The sequence below is a fragment of the Pelodiscus sinensis genome, chromosome 1, assembly GCF_052426305.1.
Source record: "Pelodiscus sinensis isolate ZL-2025 chromosome 1, ASM5242630v1, whole genome shotgun sequence".
Lineage (NCBI taxonomy): Eukaryota > Metazoa > Chordata > Testudines > Trionychidae > Pelodiscus > Pelodiscus sinensis.
Window position 1 is genome coordinate 46,919,639 of NC_143052.1, and position 21,229 is coordinate 46,940,867.

Here is a 21,229-nt window from a genome sequence, read left to right on the forward strand (position 1 = left end):
GTTTTCCTCTATTTAGCTTTGCCAAAAGCAGCTTTGTTGGGTAATAAGCAAGGTATTAACCTTTCTCTGTGTTTTGTTTCTAAGACACTATGTAAATGTAACACAATATGAACACTCAAACTACATTTTTTATTACTGTTGTTAAGTCAGAAACTGAATAATAACGGCATACTTAACATCTATAGACAGTTCTGAACTGCATATAGACAATAACCAAGTCTAACTATTTTTAGAGGTTTGGAAGGCGAAAAGAAGAGGTTAGGATTTTAATGAGAAAATACATAAAGACGGTGTGTGTGAGGGAAGAACCCAAAATCTATTTAGACTCTCCTTACTGGGGCTGAGCTTTGAATAATCCGGTATTGATGAGGATATATGCAGTTTACACATTGGTTGCACCTACAGGATGTGGCCACTGATAGAAAAAGAAGTATCATCTGCTTACTACTTAAACTCCAGTTTACATGGAGTGGGCTATATGTTGTCCATGATCTCCCTATAAACATGTCTGTGCAAATAACTTACTTTAAAGACTGTACACCGATGGCCAGACATGGTCTGATAATGTAAAACACTTTTTTTTAAAGAGCAAGAAGTAAGGATAATTCTACACATTTCTAAATCTCTCTTCAGTTTTTTTTAGCATCATATTATATGTCATGCTACATACATAATAATTGTATAGTTATTGGGCTAAATTTCTTCCCACTGTAACTCCCTAGATTATAGGGAAGTTGTTCATCAATACTATTTGCATAACACAAAAACAGCTTTACCTCATCTGCAACTTTCCATAATTCTTCATCACTCCATTGTCCATAAGGATCCAAGTTTTTCCGAAAAGACCCAGAAAATATAAACACTTTCTGTGGAAGTACATAATAAATAAGAAATTTAAAACTGCATGGCAAATCAAAGTAAGGATGGTGAGGGCAAAAACTGTCAAATGTTTTAATTAAAATTTGTTTGACAAAACTGTTTTGACATTCATTTTAGAAAGAATAAAAATTTGAAAATATCAAACTATCCCATTTTGACATTTTTGGAACAAAACTTTTTTCATTTCAAAATAACTTTGTGCTTTGAAATCGACAATGTATTTTAAAATATTATATAAATATTTCAAATCAAAATAAATTCAAAATATTCTTTTTCAGATCTTAATTGCCATCAAAATTCAGGTTTTTTGTCCAGATTTTGGATATTTTTTTCCAAAATCTTGAGCTTTCTTGTGGGACAGGAAATCAATTTACTGACCAGTTTTAACAAAATATTACACAGGCTTTTGTAACACTACTTTATGGCTCGCCACAATCCAGTGTAACTTTAGCAATTCTGATCCTCAATTTAGTTCCGGTAATATTCAGAACATACCAAAAGTCTGAGTCATGAGAGGAATAGAAATAATCCATTTATACAGGAGTCTTGCACAACTGATACTATGGTATTGTATTTGTTCGTCTGCTCTCTTGTGTGTCCTCTCAGGGAGGAGTATGAGGAGGGACTGGATATTTCTTAATCTTGAGAATGGCATGTCTCCCACTGAAGTCTGTGGGAGTTTTGCCTTTAATCTCAGATCAGTTCACTTTCTTATTTTTACAGTGTAAGTGAACAGCTCCTACATCCAAAAATCAAGTCAACCCAGCTATGTTGCTCAGGGGTGTGAAAAGTCTATACCTCTAAATGAAGTACGTAAGACAACCTATTCCCCAGTGCAGGCAGCATTAGATCAATAGAAAAATTCTTCTGTCCACCTAGCCACTGCCTCTCAGAGAGATGGATTAATTATGCTGATAGGAGAACTCCTCCCATCGCTGTAGTGATGCTATAGTGTGATTTGTAATTTGAAAAATGACATAGCCAAAATTAAATATTTGCTTCATCTCTTTTTACATTATAAAGGTGTATTAGATTCTGGCAGAAATGAAGTATTGTACTTCAAATGGCACTGAGATTGCACAACTACTCCTAATGAGATGAAACTAATGTGAAACCTGCTGTGTCACTTGATACACTTTATTGCCAAAAGCAAACAGAATTCACTGTCAATGAATGTCATTATCTTAGTGGGAAATATTATAATGGCTGTATTCCTTCTCCTGTGCACATTGAACAAATATTAGTTGTAAATAAAGTTAAGAACCAATTATTGTCTCTTCATCCTTTTTATCTTCCTATTGGAAATGTTTATTTAAAGGAAACATTTTGAAAAGAAAGTGATTTACAGCTGTTTAATTTCTTGCAAAAACTGACGTTTATCCTTAGTGGCTGTGTCTAGACTGCATCTCTTTTCCGTAAAAGAGATGCAAATTAGACATATCGGAATTGCAAATAAATTTTCTACTCCACTTATGATTCAGACCTGCTGTCAACTTCTGGGGCACAGCATGGTGCTAGGGCAGGTGGGGAATAAGGAATAAGGGATCTTTTGGAAAAGGCTTTATTTTCCGAAAGATCCCCATCTAGACTAGCGCTTTTTTCCGGCAAAGCTCCGTGCCGAAAAAAAGCGGCAGCCATTTTTATGCAAATGAAGCGGGGGGGATTTAAATCCCTGCTTCATTTGCAATTGCAATATGTCTAATTTGCATTCCTTTTCCATAAAAGGGATGCAGTCTAGACACAGCCAGTGTGTGTGAGTTGATGAACCTAAAAGTGAGATACTGATAACATTAGCTAAAATCAGTTATAAGTAGGAGAATACACTGAATTCCCCACATAGTTCAATCAAACGAACACATTAATAACCTTATTTATGCTGCAGTCTACGATGAATAGGGGTCTGGTTTTTTACTGGAACACCAGAGTGATAAGAGACCCCAATGGCTCTACTCAGCACCTCCAACCAGACATTAAAAATCATGTTGATGATGATGCAGGACTAAGGCAGGCTAGTCCCACCTGCCCTAGCACCATGCTGTGCCCCAGAAGTTGACAGCAGGTCTGAATCATAAGTGGAGGGGCCATGTGACTTCACATGATGCCCCCACCCTGAGCTCCGGTTCTGCACTCACATTGGCCAGTTCTTGGCCAGTGGGGAGCAATGCCTCCTTGCACTCTCTTCCATCTAGGCACTGGAACTGCTAGACACTTCCATGGTGCAATGTGGTGCCAAAACAGGCAGGGTGCCTGCCATAGCTTCACTGCACCGCTGACTGGGAGCTATGTTGGAGGTAAATCCATGCCCTGAGCCCCCTACCACACCCTGACCTCCTCATTCCTAGCCCCATCCCAGAGCTCTCACCCTCTCCTAAACCCCAATTCCCTGATTCAGACAGCAGCTCCCTCCCACATTCCAAATCCCTTGGCCCCACCTGTAAGCCTACAGTTCTCTCTCCAATTCCCTCATTCCTGTCTCCATCCCAATGCCAGCACCCCCAGCCTGGAACCCGCTCCTGCTCTCTCAGCCCCTCATTTTTGGCCCATCCTTAAGCCTACACCCCCAATTAGAGTCCTCCCTCCTGCACCCCTGGCTCAGATGAGTAAAACCGAATGAGTGAGTGAAAGCAAGCCACAGATGGAGGGGGACTACAGTAAGCAGCATTAGGAAATTCGGTTTTGTGTGATTAGAAAACTGACAACCTTACTCCAATCCTCACGATACCCCAGAGATGAACTTCTACATGCCTAATTAAAAGAGATACCTGCCTAATTAAAAGATTTAAACCATCACAAATGTGTCTCTTCTATTGTTGTTATTCAGGGCTCCAGAAATGAGAGCTGCTTAAATGAGGTTCCTGCCTTGCTGGTTAATGTCAAAGAGAACTCTGTTCTCCTCATGCTCCTGGGTAAGCCTGGTAGAACAATGCCCTTCAGCTGAACGGAGCATCCAGTTCCCTCTTGCCCCACTAAAAGAATGCCCCTCCTTTCCTCTCCCTCATAATTCCGGGCATCCGGGACCCTTAAAGCGGTCACAGTCCTTAGTGGGAGTGAGCATATTTGCATCAGGATTAGATTCTTATGACTTCTGAGCTCTGTGGAGCTAATAGCAGTGAGAAAATGATGCTGGTATGGCTGCATTCACATTTCATTTGCCATATAGTTAACTAATAAAGTAGGGCTACGTCAACATTGGCACCCTTTTCCGGAAATGCTTAAAACGGAACAGTTTTCCGTTATAAGTATTTCCGGAAAAAGCGTGTCTACATTGGCAGGATGCTTTTCCAGAAAAGCACTTTTTGCGGAAAAGCGTCCGTGGCCAATGTAGACGCGCTTTTCCGCAAAAAAGCCCCGATCGTCATTTTCGCGATTGGGGCTTTTTTGCGGAAAAGACTACTGTGCTGTCTACACTTGCCCTTTTCCGGAACAGTTTTTCCGGAAAAGGACTTTTGCCCGAACAGGAGCAGCATAGTTTTTCCGGAAAAGCACAGACAATTTTACAGTAGATCGTCATTGCTTTTCCGGAAAAGCAAGCGGCCAGTGTAGACAGCTGGCAAGTTATTCCGGAAAAGCGGCTGGCAAAAAAGCATGCCCGTTTTTTTGAAAAATATTTCAAAATTATGGCTGGCCTGTGTAGTAGACATGGGATAGCTATTTCAGGATACCTCCACTATTCCAAAATAGCCGCACAGGGTAGATGTACCCCACATGTCAGGTAATGATGCTGTTTTTTGTTCATGTTCCTTAATGTTGTTCTCAGGCTCTTCATTTTATTCTAATGAGAACTGGATGCCAACCTCACAGTATGTTAGGATCCAAACTGGTTCTATTCCAGGGGCCATTTCTTAATTTTACTTAATAAAATACCTTGAGGTGTATCTTCTATGAATGGCAGTGCACAAAATAGCATAGTTATGTTAAAATTGGACATGGCTCCCATTCATACTGAATGCACAGTGCAGTAAACCTAATGTAATTGTTGCAGGAAGGCTAGTCTGACTGCCCAAAATAATGAGCTTCAGAAGGGTAGCCGAGTTAGTCTGTAACTGGAAAAACTTAAAAAACAACAAACAGTCTGGTAGCACCTTAAAGACTAACAAAACATGTAGATGGCATCATGAGCTTTCGTGGGCACAACCCACTTCTTCAGATAACAGTAATGAGGTGACCGTACACTGTGACCATACTTCAAACAACCCAAGTTACTGCTTTACATTTAAGTTTTCAAAACATGCTCTAGACAGGTATAAATCCCCAGGCAAGGGAGCTGATAGATTTCACTGGGCCCTGAGTGGGGGGATGGGGAGAGGCTCCAGGCCCCCTCAGAAAAGGGGGGTGCCATGGGTGGAAGGAGTGTGGCTGGAGGCTAGCCTCCCTCTGCTAGCTCTTCAGTGCTTCCAAGGGCTCCAGCAGATATTTAAAGAGCCTGGAGCTAAGGGTGCTGCTGTTGCCACCATAGTGGCAGAGGCTGGGAGCTTAGGCCTTCTGAAATCACCAGGGCCCAGGGACACTACCCTTTTTGGACTCCTGTTGGCAGGTCTACCCCAGGGCAATGGCCAATCAATAACAAATGAGGGATAAGAAGAAACTTCCCCTCAGGGCAGCTATTTCATGCTGTCCCATTAGGTTTCTTGCACCTTCCACTGTACCATTTTCTATTGGCCTCTGTCAGAAAGAGGAACCCTGATTAGATGGATCGCTGAGGTAATTTTGCTGAAGGAACCCTCATTTGTAGGAAGGGAAGCCATGGGCAATCATCTGTAGAAAGGCAACCATATTTTAAGAAATGGCAAAGTGGGGGATTGTGGGAGAAGAGAAGGTTGTCATGGGGTGATCGGTAGTGTAGACAAAAAATCAGCTCTTCCAAGGCTCTTACATTGTTCAAACAGTCCTCTCCAGGATGTTGAATATCCACAGGTTGTTGTAGGCCAGATTCCAGGGAGGGGATGAATAACTTCCTGCCCCCAAATCTCAGATGGAGGCTAGAGAACAAAAGTCTTTTTGTTCTCCTTGTGGAAGAGCCTGTGTGGTGTACGTAACATTTTTTTTCTCTTCAGGGGAGGGTGCTGGGGGAGAGGGAACTGAGGAGGAGTAATGTGCAGTTTCAAAGCAAGTGCTCAGTGTTTGACTGTGGGGCTTGAGGATAGGAACCCGTAAGGCAGTACAGACCTGTTAGGCCCCACTCACAGCCCATGCAACTTTATTTAAGAGGCTAAAGATAATGTGGTAATGGATTTCTTGGGTTTTTGGGGGGTGGAAGGCCAGGTTCTCTTTAAAATTCAATGTAAAAAGAACATTAAAATTGGACTAAATGCATAACTTTTGCCAAAAGCACCAGGGTAGTTGTTTAGTGGAGGAGCAGGTTATTCAACTACTGTCATCTCAGTCTATTGTATTTTGCTAACAGCTGTGGAATCAAGTTTGTTTTTAAATTGGTGCTTCTACCATTTATATGGGGACTTGGCTACTGGCACTGAAAGGCTTTTATTAATAATACTTTGCGCACTCATTACCATAACCATTGCATTACCATAACCATTGAGGCTACTGAAGCATTCCCATCTTCACTGTTTACTTGTCCCCCACCTCTGTGTGTCTTTAGACATATGTTAAGCCTTGCAAGCTCGCTGGGACAGGGAATGTCTGTTTTACTTGTTTGTACAGTGCCTAGCACAATGAACTCTGCTTGAAGCCAGTAAGTGCTACCAAAAGACATAGTTAATAAGAGTTCCTTTTAGCCACAGATCTTGTGGCCTTTTTCCGAGGAGTCAGTACTATCGTACTTGACAGATGAAGAAACAGTTGAACTCAGAAGTTCTGTTACTTTCACAAACTTGTATAGTGAGGGAGCAAAGCTGAACATAGGATCCAGGCCTCCTAGCCCCTAGAGAATGCTGCACTCCTTTACCTTTCTGTGTGGATAGGAGTGAGGTTGGAGTACGGGGTACGGATTCGGGGGGGAGGAAGAGAAGCATGAAATAAACAGACAGTTACTCAGTTTCTGCAACCTTTCCATGGTTCCTCTTTATCTTTTGCCAATTTAGACATGCTTCCTCAGAGTGGGTATATTTTTTTTAATAAATTTGCATACTTTTGATTGATACTTTGCTCCACTTTAGCACATGAGCAAACTCTTCTGGTTGGCATTCATGTTTTTACTAAGCCATACATTCCCTTCACCCAGAAAGACCCATTGGAGGTGGGAAACAAGCAGTGTTGCTATGCAAAAGAGAGGAAAAGGACAGACAGCAATGGACTTGGAGATGGTAGTATAGACTAGGACAGAAAGCAGGTAGAAGAGAGAGAAGGGATTAGGTGACGGTAGTCCTGTTTCTACGGAAATTACAAATATGAAGTATAAACCTGCTTACTAATTTAGACATGCTAAGCGAGGGCCACTAGTACTACTCAAAGGGTTTAATGGTCCAGCATTTGGGGGAAATGAATAGTCTTATTTGTGATAAGTCTTGTTTTCCCTGTAAGCCTGGATTATGGTTGGTCCTGCCAAAACATGTGGCCAGATCACCTGTTTCTGGGACCCTTTTCGGATATTGTACTTTTCCACTGAAGGTGAGAACAGTTTGAAGTGATCACAAAGGATACCCACCTTGGGTAAAATCTATCTATAGAAAGGACATGAAACAATTGGAGCAGCTGCCAGCCACCAGGACATCCTAGTTTACCAACTAAAATGACTACTACAAACACCTGCAACTAAACATTCAGAAGGATCAGGCCCAAATTAGGAGATCTCCCAGTTTATGACAAAAGCTGATTAGAACTAGGATAATAGAACACTAGAAGTAGAAGGGACCTCAAGAGGTTATTGAGTCCAGTCCCCTGCCCTCACGGCAGGACTCAGTACTGTCTAGACCATCCCTGATAAATAGCTACCTAACCTGCTCTTACATATCTCTAGAGATGGAGATGCCACAACTTCCCTAGGCAACTTACTCCAATGTTTAACCACCCTGACAGTTAGGAACTTTTTCCTAATGTCCAACCTAAACCCCCCATGCTGCAGTTTAAGCCCATTGCTTCTTGTCCTATCTTCAGTGGCCAAGGATACAATTTTTTTTCCTCCTCCTGTGAGACCCTTTTAGATACCTGAAAACCGCTATCATGTTGCTTCTCAGTCTTCTCCTTTCCAAACTAAACAAGTCCAGTTCTTTCAATCTTCCTTCATAGGTCATTCCTTCTCTAGGCCTTTAATCATTGTTGTTGCTCTTCTCTGGACCTTCTACAATTTCTCCACATCTTTCTTGAAATGTGGTGCCTAGACCTGGACACAATACTCCAATTGAGGCCTAATCAGCGCTGAGTAGAACAAAATAATGGCTTCTTGTGTCTTGCTCACAATCAGTGCTTTTTTATTTATTTATTTATTTATTGTGACGGTACGCCCCACGATGCTGTACCAGCATCTATTTTCCATGCATAACTTAAATGAATTGCATTCCACTCGGGTGTACCAGCACCTCTTTTCCTGGGGCAGCTGGGCTCACAACTTTCCCTCAGAGTACCAGCACCTTTTTTCTTACAAAAAAAAGCACTGCTCACAACACACCTGTTAATGCATCCCAGAATCATGTTTGCTTTTTTGCAACAGCATCACACTCCTAGCTCATATTTAATTTGTGGTCCACTATGACCCCTAAATTGCTTTCTGCAGCACTCCTTCCTAGACAGTCACTTCCCATTCTGTATGTGTGAGACTGACTGTTCCTTCCTAAGTGGAGCACTTTGCATTTGTCCTTATTAAACTTCATTCTATTTACCTCAGACCATTTCTCCAGTTTGTCCAGATCATTTTGAATTATGACCCTATCCTCCAAAACAGTTGCAACCCCTCCCAGCTTGGTATCATCTGCAAACTTAGTAAGTGTACTCTCTATGCCGTCATCTAAATTCTTGATGAAAATATTGAACAGAACCAGTTCCAAAACAGACCCCTGTGGAGTCCCACTTGATATGCATAGAGTTCGGATTTCAGGAAGGCGGATTTTGGTAAGCTCAGACAGCTGATAGGTAAGGTCCCATGGGAATCAAGTTTGAGGGGAAAAACAACTGAGGAGAGTTGGCAGTTTTTCAAAGGGACAGCATTAAGGGCCCAAAAGCAAGCTATTCCGCTGCGTCGGAAAGATAGAAAATATGGCAAAAGACCACCTTGGCTTAACCACGAGATCTTGCATGATCTAAAAATAAAAAAGAAGTCATATAAAAAATGTAAAGTAGGACAAATTACAAAGGATGAATATAGGCAAACAACACAGGAATGCAGGGGCAAGATTAGAAAGGCAAAGGCACAAAATGAGTTCAAACTAGCAATGGGAATAAAGGGAAACAAGAAGACTTTTTATAAATACATTAAAAGGAATAGGAAGACCAAGGACAGGGTAGGCCCACTGCTCAGTGAGGAGAGAGAAACAGTAACAGGAAACTTAGAAATGGAAGAGATGCTTAATGACATCTTTGTTTCGGTCTTCACCGAGAAGTCTGAAGGAATGCCTAAGATAGTGAATGCTAGTGGGAACGGGGTAGGTTGAGAAGATAAAATAAAAAAAGAACAAGTTAAAAATCACTTAGAAAAGTTAGATGACTGCAAGTCACCAAGGCCTGATGAAATGCATCCTAGAATACTCAAGGAGCTGATAGAGGAGGTTTCTGAACCTCTAGTTATCATCTTTGGAAAATCATGGGAGAAAGGTGAGATTACAGAAGACTGGAAAAGGGCAAATATAGTGCCCATCTATAAAAAGGGAAACAAGAACAACCCAGGAAACTATAGACCAGTTAGTTTAACTTCTGTGCCAGGGAAGATAATGGAGCAAGTAATTAAGGAAATCATCTGTAAACACTTGGAAGGTGGCAAGGTGATAGGGAACAGCCAGCATGGATTTGTAAAAAACAAATCATGTCAAACCAATCTGATAGCTTTCTTTGACAGGATAACGAGTCTTGTAGATAAGGGAGAAGAGGTGGATGTGGTATACCTAGACTTTAGAAAGAAGTTTGATACGGTCTCGCATGATATTCTTATCAATAAACTAGGTAAATACAACTTAGATGGAGCTACTATAAGGTAGGTGCATAACTGGCTGGATAGCCGTACTCAGAGAGTAGTTATTAATGGTTCACAATCCTGCTGGAAAGGTATAACAAGTGGGGTTCCGCAGGGGTCTGTTTTGGGACCGGCTCTGTTCAATATCTCCTCAATGATTTAGATATTAGCATAGAAAGTATGCTTATTAAGTTTGCAGATGATACCAAGCTGGGAGGGGGTGCAACTGCTCTGGAGAATAGGGTCATAATTCAAAATGATCTGGACAAATTGGAGAAATGGTCTGAGGTAAACAGGATGAAGTTTAATAAAGACAAATGCAAAGTGCTCCACTTAGGAAGGAACAATCAGTTTCACACATACAGAATGGGAAGCGATTGTCTAAGAAGGAGTATGGCAGAAAGGGATCTAGGGATATTAGTGGACCGCAAGCTGAATATGAGTCAGCAATGTGATGCTGTTGCTAAAAAAGCAAACGTGATTCTGGGATGCATTAACAGGTGTGATGTGAGCAAGACAGGAGAAGTCATTCTTCTCCTATACTCTGCGCTGGTTAGGCGTCAGGAGGAGTATTGTGTCCAGTTCCGGGCATCGCATTTCTGGAGAAATTGGAGAGGGTCCAGAGAAGAGCAACAAGAATGATTAAAGATGTAGAGAACATGACCTATGAAGGAAGGCTGAAAGAACTGTGTTTGTTTAGTTTAGAAAAGAGAAGATTGAGGGGGAACATGATAGCAGTTTACAGGTATCTAAAAGGGTGTTATAAGGAGGAGGGAGAAAACTTGTTCATCTTGGCCTCTGAGGATAGAACAAGAAGCAATGGGCTTAAACTGCAGCAAGAGAGGTTTAGGTTGGACATTAGGAAAAAGTTCCTAACTGTCATGGTGGTTAAACATTGGAATAAATTGCCCAGGGAGGTTGTGGAATCTCCATCTCTGGAGATATTTAAGAGTAGGTTAGATAAATGTCTTTCAGGGATGGTCTAAACAGTATTTGGTCCTGCCATGAGGGTAGGGGACTGGACTTGATAACCTCTCGAGGTCCCTTCCAGTTCTAGTATTCTATGCTCTTCCAGCAGGATTGTGAACATTAACTACTGTCTGAGAACCATATCCAGCCAGTTAGGGTAAGAAATTGCATGTAACACATATCTTGGATTATTAAACTTAGCTGGCATGTTTTAGAACATAAGAATGGCTGTACTGGGTCAGACCAAAGGTCCATCTAGCCCAGTAGCCTGTCTGCTGACAGTGGCCAGCACCAGGTGCCCTGGAGGGGGTGGACCAAAGACAATGATCAAGCGATTTGTCTCCTGCCATCCATCTCCAGCCTCTGACAAACAGAGGCCAGGGACACCATTTCTATCCCCTGGCTAATAGCCTTTTATGGACCTAACCTCCATGAAATTATCTAACTTCTCTTTAAACTCTGTTATAGTCCTAGACTTCACAGCCTCCTCTGGCAAGGAGTTCCACAAGTTGACTATGCGCTGTGTAAAGACGAACTTTCTTTTATTAGTTATAAACCTTCTACCCATTAATTTCATTTGGTGTCATCTAGTTCTTCACTTATGGGAACTAATAAATAACTTTTCTTTATTGGCCCTCTCCACACCACTCATGATTTTATAGACCTCTATCATATCCCCCCTCAGTCTCCTCTTTTCTAAACTAAAAAGTCGCAGTTGCTTTAACCTTTCTTCATATGGGACCCATTTCAAACCCCTAATTATTTTAGTTGCCCTTTTCTGAACCCTTTCCAAGGCCAAAATATCTTTTTTGAGGTGAGGACACCACATCTGTACACAGTATTCAAGATGTGGGCATACCATAGTTTTATACAGGGGCAGTAAGATATTCTGTATCTTATTTTCTATCCCTTTCTTAATAATTCATATAATCCTATTTGCCTTTTTGATCGCCGCTGCAGTGTGGAAGTTTTCAGAGAACAATCCACGATAATTCCAAGATCTCTTTCCTGATTAGTCACATGCAGTCTGTACACTCTCCACACTGCCATAAAGAGAGTGTTTTTGTTTTACTTTTATCTGTCTGCTGATATTTGCAACCACTTAAATCCTACTTTTTATACTTTATTAATAAACAGAAGTGATTTAATTAACCCAATATAAATAATAGTTATCTGGGCGACAACAGCTGTGCATCTCTTTCTTTCATTAATAATGAGAGTAAACAATTAATGAGCTTCCTCTCTATAAAATGTTATGCAGAGTGAAACAGATTTATATGGAGTTCTGATCCCATTGGGGCTGAGTGCTGTATTAAGTTCCTTTGACTGACCCTTCCCTGAGATGATCTGATCTCAGTATCTGTGTTGCTCTGCTATGGGCTGTGACCCCAGCCCTGTGCTGTCACTGGAGGAGGCCAGAGATTCTGGCTCAGCAGGACGGAGCAGTGGGGTGCCCTGAGGACAGGTAGGCAGGCTCAGTGGTATATCAACACATCAAGTGACAGTCCCAAGGGGATCTTTGTTACTGAACCCATAACAGATCCTTCAGTCTTTATGTGAAAGTGTTTCATGTGCCCACTTGCTACCAGAAATACTGATGTAATACAAAGGCAACGTGGCACACTGCTTGCAAGGGCATGTAGGGTGCATATGGGGAGGATATAGGGCACACAGGGGGAAGCAGACTGCAGTATGTGGCTGTATGAGTCAGGGAAAGGTTTTGGTAGTAAGGAAAGGCTCTGACAGCAAGGATCTGCCAGAGTCTTTCCCTGCTTCCTCCTCTGTGCCAGAGAACATAAGAACATACATAAGAACATAAGAACGGCTGTATTGCGTCAGACCAAAGGTCCATCTAGCCCAGTATCCTGTCTGCCGACAGTGGCCAGCACCAGGTGCCCCAGAGAGGATGGACCGAAGACAATGATCAAGCGATTTGTCTCCTGCCATCTCTCTCCAGCCTCTGACAAACAGAGGCCAAGGACACCATTTTATCCCCTGGCTAATAGCCTTTTATGGACCTAACCTCCATGAAATTATCTAGCTTCTCTTTAAAAATTATTTAGCTTTATCCTACTTTCTCTTTGATGGGGAAAGGTTGTGTCAGCAGGAAGGCAGCAGGACACTACACTTCCAAAAATAGCACTGTATATGAGGGAGGCACTGTTTGTGTGTGTAATAAGCTGCGCAGGATGCATACACTAAGGTTTTGATGTGTCTTACTCATCTAAGCTGAGCGTCACCATCTCCATACATGTGCATGGGAGGCATGCAGTGTATATACGTATATACTCTCCACACTGCCATAAAGAGAGTGCAGCTTACAGATACCTTATGTCTCTGTGATCATCACAACTTACCACGCAAATGACAGAAACACTGGCTAGAATCACCTGGGGTCCAACTTATACTAGAGCTTAATGCTGGTAGTGGAAAATCTGTTGGGGGACAAGGTTTTGGGGGTAGGAAGCAGCTGCATCCAGGATTAGGAAGCGGCAGCTCCTCTGCTAGGGAAAAGTAATGGCCCAAAAGGCTGGGGCTGGTGAAAGAGTGAAGCAAACAGGTTGGCCGAGTACTGCACGGAACCAGTGTCTGGGAGGCAGATGCTCCTATGGAGTCCTCAGGAAGTACTATAGTGTCCGTGTCATGGAGGCAGGAGCTATTGGAAATGCTACCTGACTGCTACTCAGTGAATCCCCATTCTGGTGCAGAAGGCTTAGCTGCAACTTGGCCTACTTGTATTTCTCTGCCTTCTGATACTGTGTATATCTGTTTTACTGGTATGATTTATCTATTGCCAGTTTAATTATACTGCTTCCCTCAACTGTTTTGCTAAGGATTAAAAATAAATCCTCTATAGAAGTGAAAGGTCATGCAGCATAAAACTCAACATTCATAAAAATGTCAATACAACAAATTCCGAGTCAACATTTTTTGGAGATAGCTAACAATCTTCATCACTAAAAAAAGAAGCATGATGCTTAATGTGCTGTAGTTCTCTCTTCTCTTGTTACAATAGACAGTTTGTACAGTTTCTATTTTTAGTTCTACTGCATAATTTTCTACTTATTCCAGACTGCCAAATAACATTCACTTCCCAATCAGGTAGCATACTAATATAACTAGGGGGAGAACATAAGAATGGCCATTTTGGGTCAGACCAACAGTCCATCTAGCATAATATCTTGTCTGTCAACAGTTGCCAATGCACGATGCCAGAAAGGTAATAAACACAACAGGTAATCATCACATGATCCTACTCCTGTCATCCATTTCCAGACAAACAGAGGCTAGGGACACCATTCCTACCCATCCCTTGATGGACCCAACCTCCGTGCATTTATCTAGCTCTTTTTTGAACCCTGTTAAAGTCCTAGTCTTCACAACATCCTCTGGCAAGGAGTTCCACAGGTTGACTGTGTGCAACATGAAGAAAAGCTTCCTTTTGTTTGTTTTAAACCTGCTATCTATTAATTTCATTTGGTGATCCTTAGCTCTTATACTATGGGAACAAGTAGATATCTTTTCCTTATTTACTTTTTCCACTCCACTCATGATTTTATAGACCTCTATCATATCCCGCCCCCCCCCCCTCCTTAGTCTCCTCTTTTCTAAGCTGAGAAGTTCATTTTTTTAATCTCTCATAATATGGGACCCATACCAAACCCCTCATCATTCTAGTTGCCCTTTTCTGAACCTTTTCCAATGCCAATATAGCCTTTTTGATATGAGGCACCCACATTTGTACGCAGTATTCAAGATATGGGCGTACCATGGTTTTAAGATAGAGGTGATAAGATATTTTCTGTCTTATTCTCCATCCCTTTTTTGATGATTGCTAACATTCTATTTGCTTTTTTGACTGCCGCTGCACACTGAGGTGGATGTTTTCAGAGACCTGTCCACAACGACTCTAAGATCTCAAGAGTGGTGCTACCCTGGGACTCTAGAGAGACAGGTTCCTTTGTCTGCTCCTCTTCAGACTTTCTGTGTGACCATGGAGAAGTTGCTTAAACCCAGATCCCCAAAGATGTTTAGGCTCTGAACGTCTATTGATTTCAGTGGAAATACCTTTGGGAATCTGGTATCTCTTAGCCTCAATTTCCCATCTTTAAAGTGCTAGTACTTTCTATCTCACAGGAACACTGTGAGGATAAATGCATTACAATAGTTAAGCACTCAGCATGATAATGGCTGATATGGAAGTGCCATAGATCAGGGGTATGTGAACTAGGGATGTCAAATTGTGGTTATCTGATGAATCGTGTAGTTGATACAATTTGTATCAACCACACGATTAGTCGATAAGGACCACTCTGCAGCACTGCAGTGGGGGTAGCTCCAAGAGCCAGCTCGAGCTGGGACTGTGCAGTCCCAGCTCATGCTGGCTCCAGGAGCCACCCTCACTGTGGCGCTGCATTTTAAATGTAGTAAGAACCACTGGACTCTTACTATATTTAAAATACAGAGGTATAGCATCCCGGACCAGCATGAGCCAGGGCTGCTTGGTCCCAGCTCATGCTGAGTCCAGCAGCCTCTGTTCACAGAGCCAGCCCAGTCAACTGTGAACAGGGGCTGTTGCCAGCTCCCCCCAGCACTGGCTCCATGATGCCGCCTACCCCCACTGCTGCCTCTAATAGGCGGGAGAAGTGAATTGTTGATACTCCAGTCAACTACTCGCTAACATCCCTAATGTGAACTACTGTGGGTATGTAGAGGTTTTCCAGCAGGTACATCAACTCCTCTAGATATTTGCCTAGCTTTATAATAGGGAACACAAAAAGCACTAGCTAAGTCAGTACAAACTAAAATTTCATAGAGACACTGACTTTATACTGCTCTATATACTATTCACTGAAACATAAGGACAATATTTTATAATTATTTGGTAAAACTAAGAAAGTAAGCAATTTTTCAGTAATCGTGTGCTATGACATGTTTGTATTTCATGTCTGATTTTGTAAGCATGGAGTTTTTAAGTAAGGTGAAACTTTGGAGTGCGCAAGACAAATCAGACTTTTGCAAGGGATACAGTACTCTAGAAAAGATGAGAACCACTGTCATAGATGGATATAAGCTAGCTCTCAATCTAATTATCAACTGAGCCCAGGCCACTAAAGTGAGAGGAAAGTTAACCTAGTATAGCTACTAGATATGTTAGGAAAATGTGTAAAAACTATAATTCACATTCATTAAAATGTGATATAGGATGCTTTAAAAGACAATAGGTGACATCACAAGTCAAACCAAACGGTTCCCCTTTTCTGCAAGTGGAACTAATGCATTCTGGAACAACAAAGGGTGTAAGCAGGTTGTGAAGCCACAATGCCTTTTGTCCCCTGCATGTATTTGTATTGTACCTTTCCATTTCTAAGGCTACGTCTAAACTGCAGACCAGAGGTATCCCAGAAAAGCAATGCCGCATCAAAGGAATGCGTCCGCTTTTTCGAAAAATATTTCAGAAAAGCAGATGCGCTCTTTCGCCATCCCTGTAAACCTCATTCTACAAGTTATAAGCAATTTGTTGAAAGAGCAGATTTTTCTGAAATTTGGCAACATGTAGACGTGCCAAGTTTAGGAAAAGCATCTTTAGAAAGAAAAGCGGAAAAAGATACGCAAATTGTGGTTCGCAATTTGCATATCTTTTTCCGAATTTTCTTTATAGTCTAGACATAGCCTAAGAGCTCGGTGTCAATGAGAGTTGCAGTGATCTGCTGGTGGAAGGCAGAGCTCTGCTACAGAAGACACGTTGTTTCCCCTCCTCCCCCCCCCCCCAGGAATCTACCCTTTTGTTCTTAGTTTTGATTTTTCAGTCAAAAACATTTAATGCAAAATTCAATGTATCTGTCTGCATATGGGAAAATCTTGTCACTTGATTGATCATTACCTGTGGTATAACTCCAAATGCCTTTCTCCACTGCTGCACACTGATTGTGTTCCAAGAGAGGCCATCAATTTGCATTTCTCCTTCTGTATTCAGCAGCCTTAAAAAGGCAAAGAGCAAAGTACTTTTCCCTGACCCAGTTCTTCCCAAAAGCCCCACCTGCAATGTTAAAATAATTCAGAGTCAATGAAGAATCCTTGCTCATTGCTCAGGCATGAACTAGAAAGAAAGGCAACACTACAACTATAAAACACTATCTTATACAGATCTTAGTAGGACAGGATGTGAATTACCATGCTTTCTGGGAAAAGTAAAGGACCACAGCAGAGATACAAAATACTGAGCCAGACTCTGCTCTTACTTTTAGAATCTGCCCTTTTGCATTTAGCTGAAGAGCACAAGTTTGCTTATCTGTTACCCTTATTTATTACCCATCCCCCCCAACCCTTCTCCTACTGCTTTATAGTGGGTCCCCCTTCAGAAAAGCTCTTAAAAGTCAAACAAATGAAAATAAGCCAGTATTATATTTCAGCAATGTTGTTAAGATGGTCCTAACTCTGATCTCGCACTGGGGTAACTTGATTGACTTTGCTCCTCCATTGATACTGATGTCAGTGAGATCAGACTCAGACACTATGTTACTATGGCTGTGCAGGTTATGGTTTCTTCATAACTTAGCAGGACTGACAAAATACTGTAGCTGACACAACATCGATTAACAAAGGAACTAAATGTGTGACTTGTGGAAATTGTTGCTTCCTTATTAAGGTTGATCCTGCAGGAAGGGGACACACCACTGATGCCCTAATTTTCTTATAATCTGGTGCACTTCTTTCTGTGCTTTATGCCATAGAAGAAGAATCTGATACTTCCTAAAAAACAGGGGTTACTATTTAAGTAGTTTGCATTTCCCACTCAGTGGAACTGAAAATTGGGAACAAAACAATTTTGGATGTGAAGTGGTGGAAATTTCCTGCTTCTTTTTCAGGGCTCTCTCTGTAATGTGAACACAGCATCAAGCCTGTTCCTGAGGGAAGGCTAAGCACCTACTTCTACCATCAAGTTAAAAAGCACTATCAATGCTTGACCTCTCTTGGCTCTTGAAGGCTCCTATCTCTCTTTCTGATTCAGTTGCAAGGTGAAATACCATGATGCACTTAGAGTTGATTCTGCTTCTAGAAACATTACCAGTTCTAGTAAAGGGAAAGCCTCTGAAACTGGAGGGAACTCAGATGTGACTTCTGCCAAAGGATCCTTGTTTTAATTGCAAGGTAGCTTTTGCCCATCTCTCTACTACACATGCAAAATCTTTCCTTTTCCTTATCCTTTGGCATCAATCAGTTTTCCAGGTAGTATAGCCTGCCCCCACACTTTAGGTACTATAGAGAGTCGATCTCATCCAGAGGGCATGCGGTTCAGAGGATGACCCTAAAAAGTCAGACTCCTGAGTTCCAATCTTTGGCTCCCTAACATGCTCTGCTGGTATAAATCAGTGTAATTCCATTAATGTCAATGGAACTATGGCACCTTAGAGCCATTAGAAATCTGTTTCACTGTGTGGCCTTGGGAACCACACTTAACCTCTCTCTTTCTGTTTCCTCGGCTACCGAATAGGGCTTATGTTGCCTACATCTTCTTCATTAGGGCCTTGATTCAGGAAAGTATTTAAATCCCTTCTTACTGGACTTCAATGGAACTTCCGGGAAATGGGATGCTTCCCTGAATCCAAGCTTAATGGGCTGTGGAGATGACCAGCCCTTTGTTTGTACAGCCCTTTGAAGCACTGGTGTGCTTTACACATCTGATGAGTGGTTCAGAGCTTACATTCCTCTGAATATTTGAGTTAGTGATGCATTAGTTTTGGCACACCATCATGTATTCTTCTGTGCCCTCTTATGTTTGGGTCAGTCTGCCCCCAAAATCTCTTTTTATTAGCAAACTTCACTCCACCCATGGAGGAGCACAAATAGAGAAAGCAGCCAAATTTGTGTGCAGGAATAGAACTTGGTGAACTATTAGGTAAGTATATAATCAAAACTCTCTACTCTCACACCCCAAACAAGTCCTTATCAAACTTCACTGAGCTGTAACCGCTCTCAGGGTTTCTCACAGCTCTGAGCTATTTTGTACCCCATTTTTCTACAGGTGTCTAGTAAGTTCACAGCCACATTCTTGTTAAGAACAAAGAGGAAACCTTGTTCCTTTTTAGGTGCTTTAGATAATCACCTTGCAGTGGTGTAGACATTTCATGGTTTTTATTAGAACTCTTTCAGAGTCAGACTTTAGTAATTCATCTGTCTCATGATGTAACTTTTGGGGATAAACTTAACTGAAATCAGTTCAAACAAGCAAAATAGTATCTCACCCTCTGTCCAGGACTTATCGAAAAGGAAATGTTTTCTAATACAGCAGCTCCTCCATCAACATACTTGGCTGTGAGATCCTTGACAGTCATTTGGCCTCCAGATGGCCAGGGCTTCTCATCCTTTGCATGCTTGTTTTCAATTATGAGGACCCTTGTAAGCTTGTCATCCTTTGGTGGCTTAATGTTTTTTGTTTCTTCTGTTGGCATGTCAATGAATTTAAATATTCGGCTTACAGAGCGCATCTGGGAACACAGCAACAAAAACCCAGCACTGAAGTTATTTTCAACACCTCAACCAAAGAGTAATTCCCATAATAAACCTTTCCTCCCCTCCCCCCGTGGTAGGTGAATTAATGTTTAAAGAAATTGGATTTTGTGTGGAGAACCCTAGATTCTGCTCCTGATTTTGCTAAAGGCAAATCTCATGACATGCTCATTCCTCAGTTTCCTCAACTGTAACTTGGGTAAAGTAACACTTTTGTAATTTTTCTAAAGCATTTTAGGAATCCTGCATGAGACTTCACATAGGAGAAAGTATAATTACTGACATAGTGTACGTCTACACCCCATGTCTACACAAGCTGCCTGTTATTTTGAAATTTGGCACTGTGTAGACATGCCAAATTTCAAAAGAGCCTATTTCCAAATAGATTCAAAATAAGATATATAATTTGTATAGCGCAAATTGCATATCTTATTTTGAATTTAGGGTGCTGTGTAGACATGCTCTCAGTATCTTAAAGTCGGGGCGCCACTGTGGAGAGCTGGTGACATGATGAGCGACTTTCCTAGACTAATGTTGGCTCACCAAAAAACAAGACACCTTTTCCTACCAACTGAATTTTAAACCTCCATAACTCTAACATGAGGTACGACAGAAAATTCATGAGACATTCACGTTTATTAAACATTTTTACTTGAGAAAGTGCCCATACCTTTGTACAATGATACATTGTACAAATTGGGTAGGAAGGTTTCTGGCCTTTAATTTTATGCCTGTAGCTGTACACGCTAAGAGTACATCTACACAGCAGTGTTATTTCGGAATAACTGACGTTATTCTGAAATAACATAGTATGTGCCTACACTACAAGCAGTTATTTTGACATAATGTCAAGTTGTAGGACTTCTTACTCCGACTCCTATAACCCTCATTTTATGAGTAAGGGAAGTCAGAGGAAAAGTGCTCTTCCTCAGACTTTCTGCTGTGTAGGCAGTGCCAAAAGCCAAAATAAGCTCAAGTTGCATAGCTTATTTCAGCTTTAGACAAGGCTGAATTATGCTGCCAATGTCTTCTTCAGCTAGCTTCCTGCTTCATAACACAGCCTTACATTTAAAAATAAATAAATCTTCAGTCCCTATGGCTGCAAAGAAAGCCTTCAAAATGCTAATTGATTGAGGGGTTTTTACTTGTATCAGGAAGCAGCTTGAAACAATGACAGAAATGTTTTTAGGAAGGTCTGAATACTGAAAGCTACTGGCAATGACTTACATGTTGTTCCTGTGATGTTTTTCACTACTGGTCAAAGACCACCAGAAGGAGTGGGATGATGACGTTTAAAAGATTTGTAGAAAACACAAGTGGCATTTTGGGCAGAATTTGGGAGAAAACCACTATTAACTTCCTCCATCTGACTTTGACTTCGGGAAGAATGCTTTCTATATACTTGACAATGTTGTTTGATTAGGTGTGTGGCAGGAGAAGTGCTATGCTGAAGAAGGATATTGGAATTGGATTCATTACACTAATCTAGAGTATCTTATGTTCTTACCCCACTGCAGGGTATTATGTTATATCAGTCACTAGTGGTATCTGCTGTATTAATTTTAGAATTCCAGCTTCTATTGTAATCTTTTTCAGTTGCTTGCAATTTTCTCATGTTCATTTTGAGATTGAAATAATCCAATTGACCTCAACTCAAAGGTGTGTGTCTCTTTCTTTTTTTTTAAGCTCTGAATCATATATATTGAGTCATGTCTGAGGTATGCTTCATAATAATATGTTCCCTATAGACTCAGAGCTGAAATTCTGTGCTTTGATTAAATGAAAAACTGAAGCTTTCTGTGCTTTGATTAA

The 21,229-nt window shown here is 41.3% G+C and overlaps 1 protein-coding gene across 1 annotated transcript in view; it reads right to left on the reverse strand.

Annotated features, from left to right (window-relative positions):
• CFTR (CF transmembrane conductance regulator) overlaps nucleotides 1-21,229 on the reverse strand; it is a 143,957-nt gene that overhangs the window by 13,083 nt on the left and 109,645 nt on the right. Inside the window, exons 22-24 of the mRNA XM_075929158.2 lie at nucleotides 19,153-19,395; nucleotides 16,791-16,946; nucleotides 777-866 (exon numbers count right to left, since the gene is read on the reverse strand). Coding sequence (XP_075785273.2) covers nucleotides 777-866; nucleotides 16,791-16,946; nucleotides 19,153-19,395 — 489 coding nt within the window. The remainder of the gene's footprint in view (nucleotides 1-776; nucleotides 867-16,790; nucleotides 16,947-19,152; nucleotides 19,396-21,229) is intronic.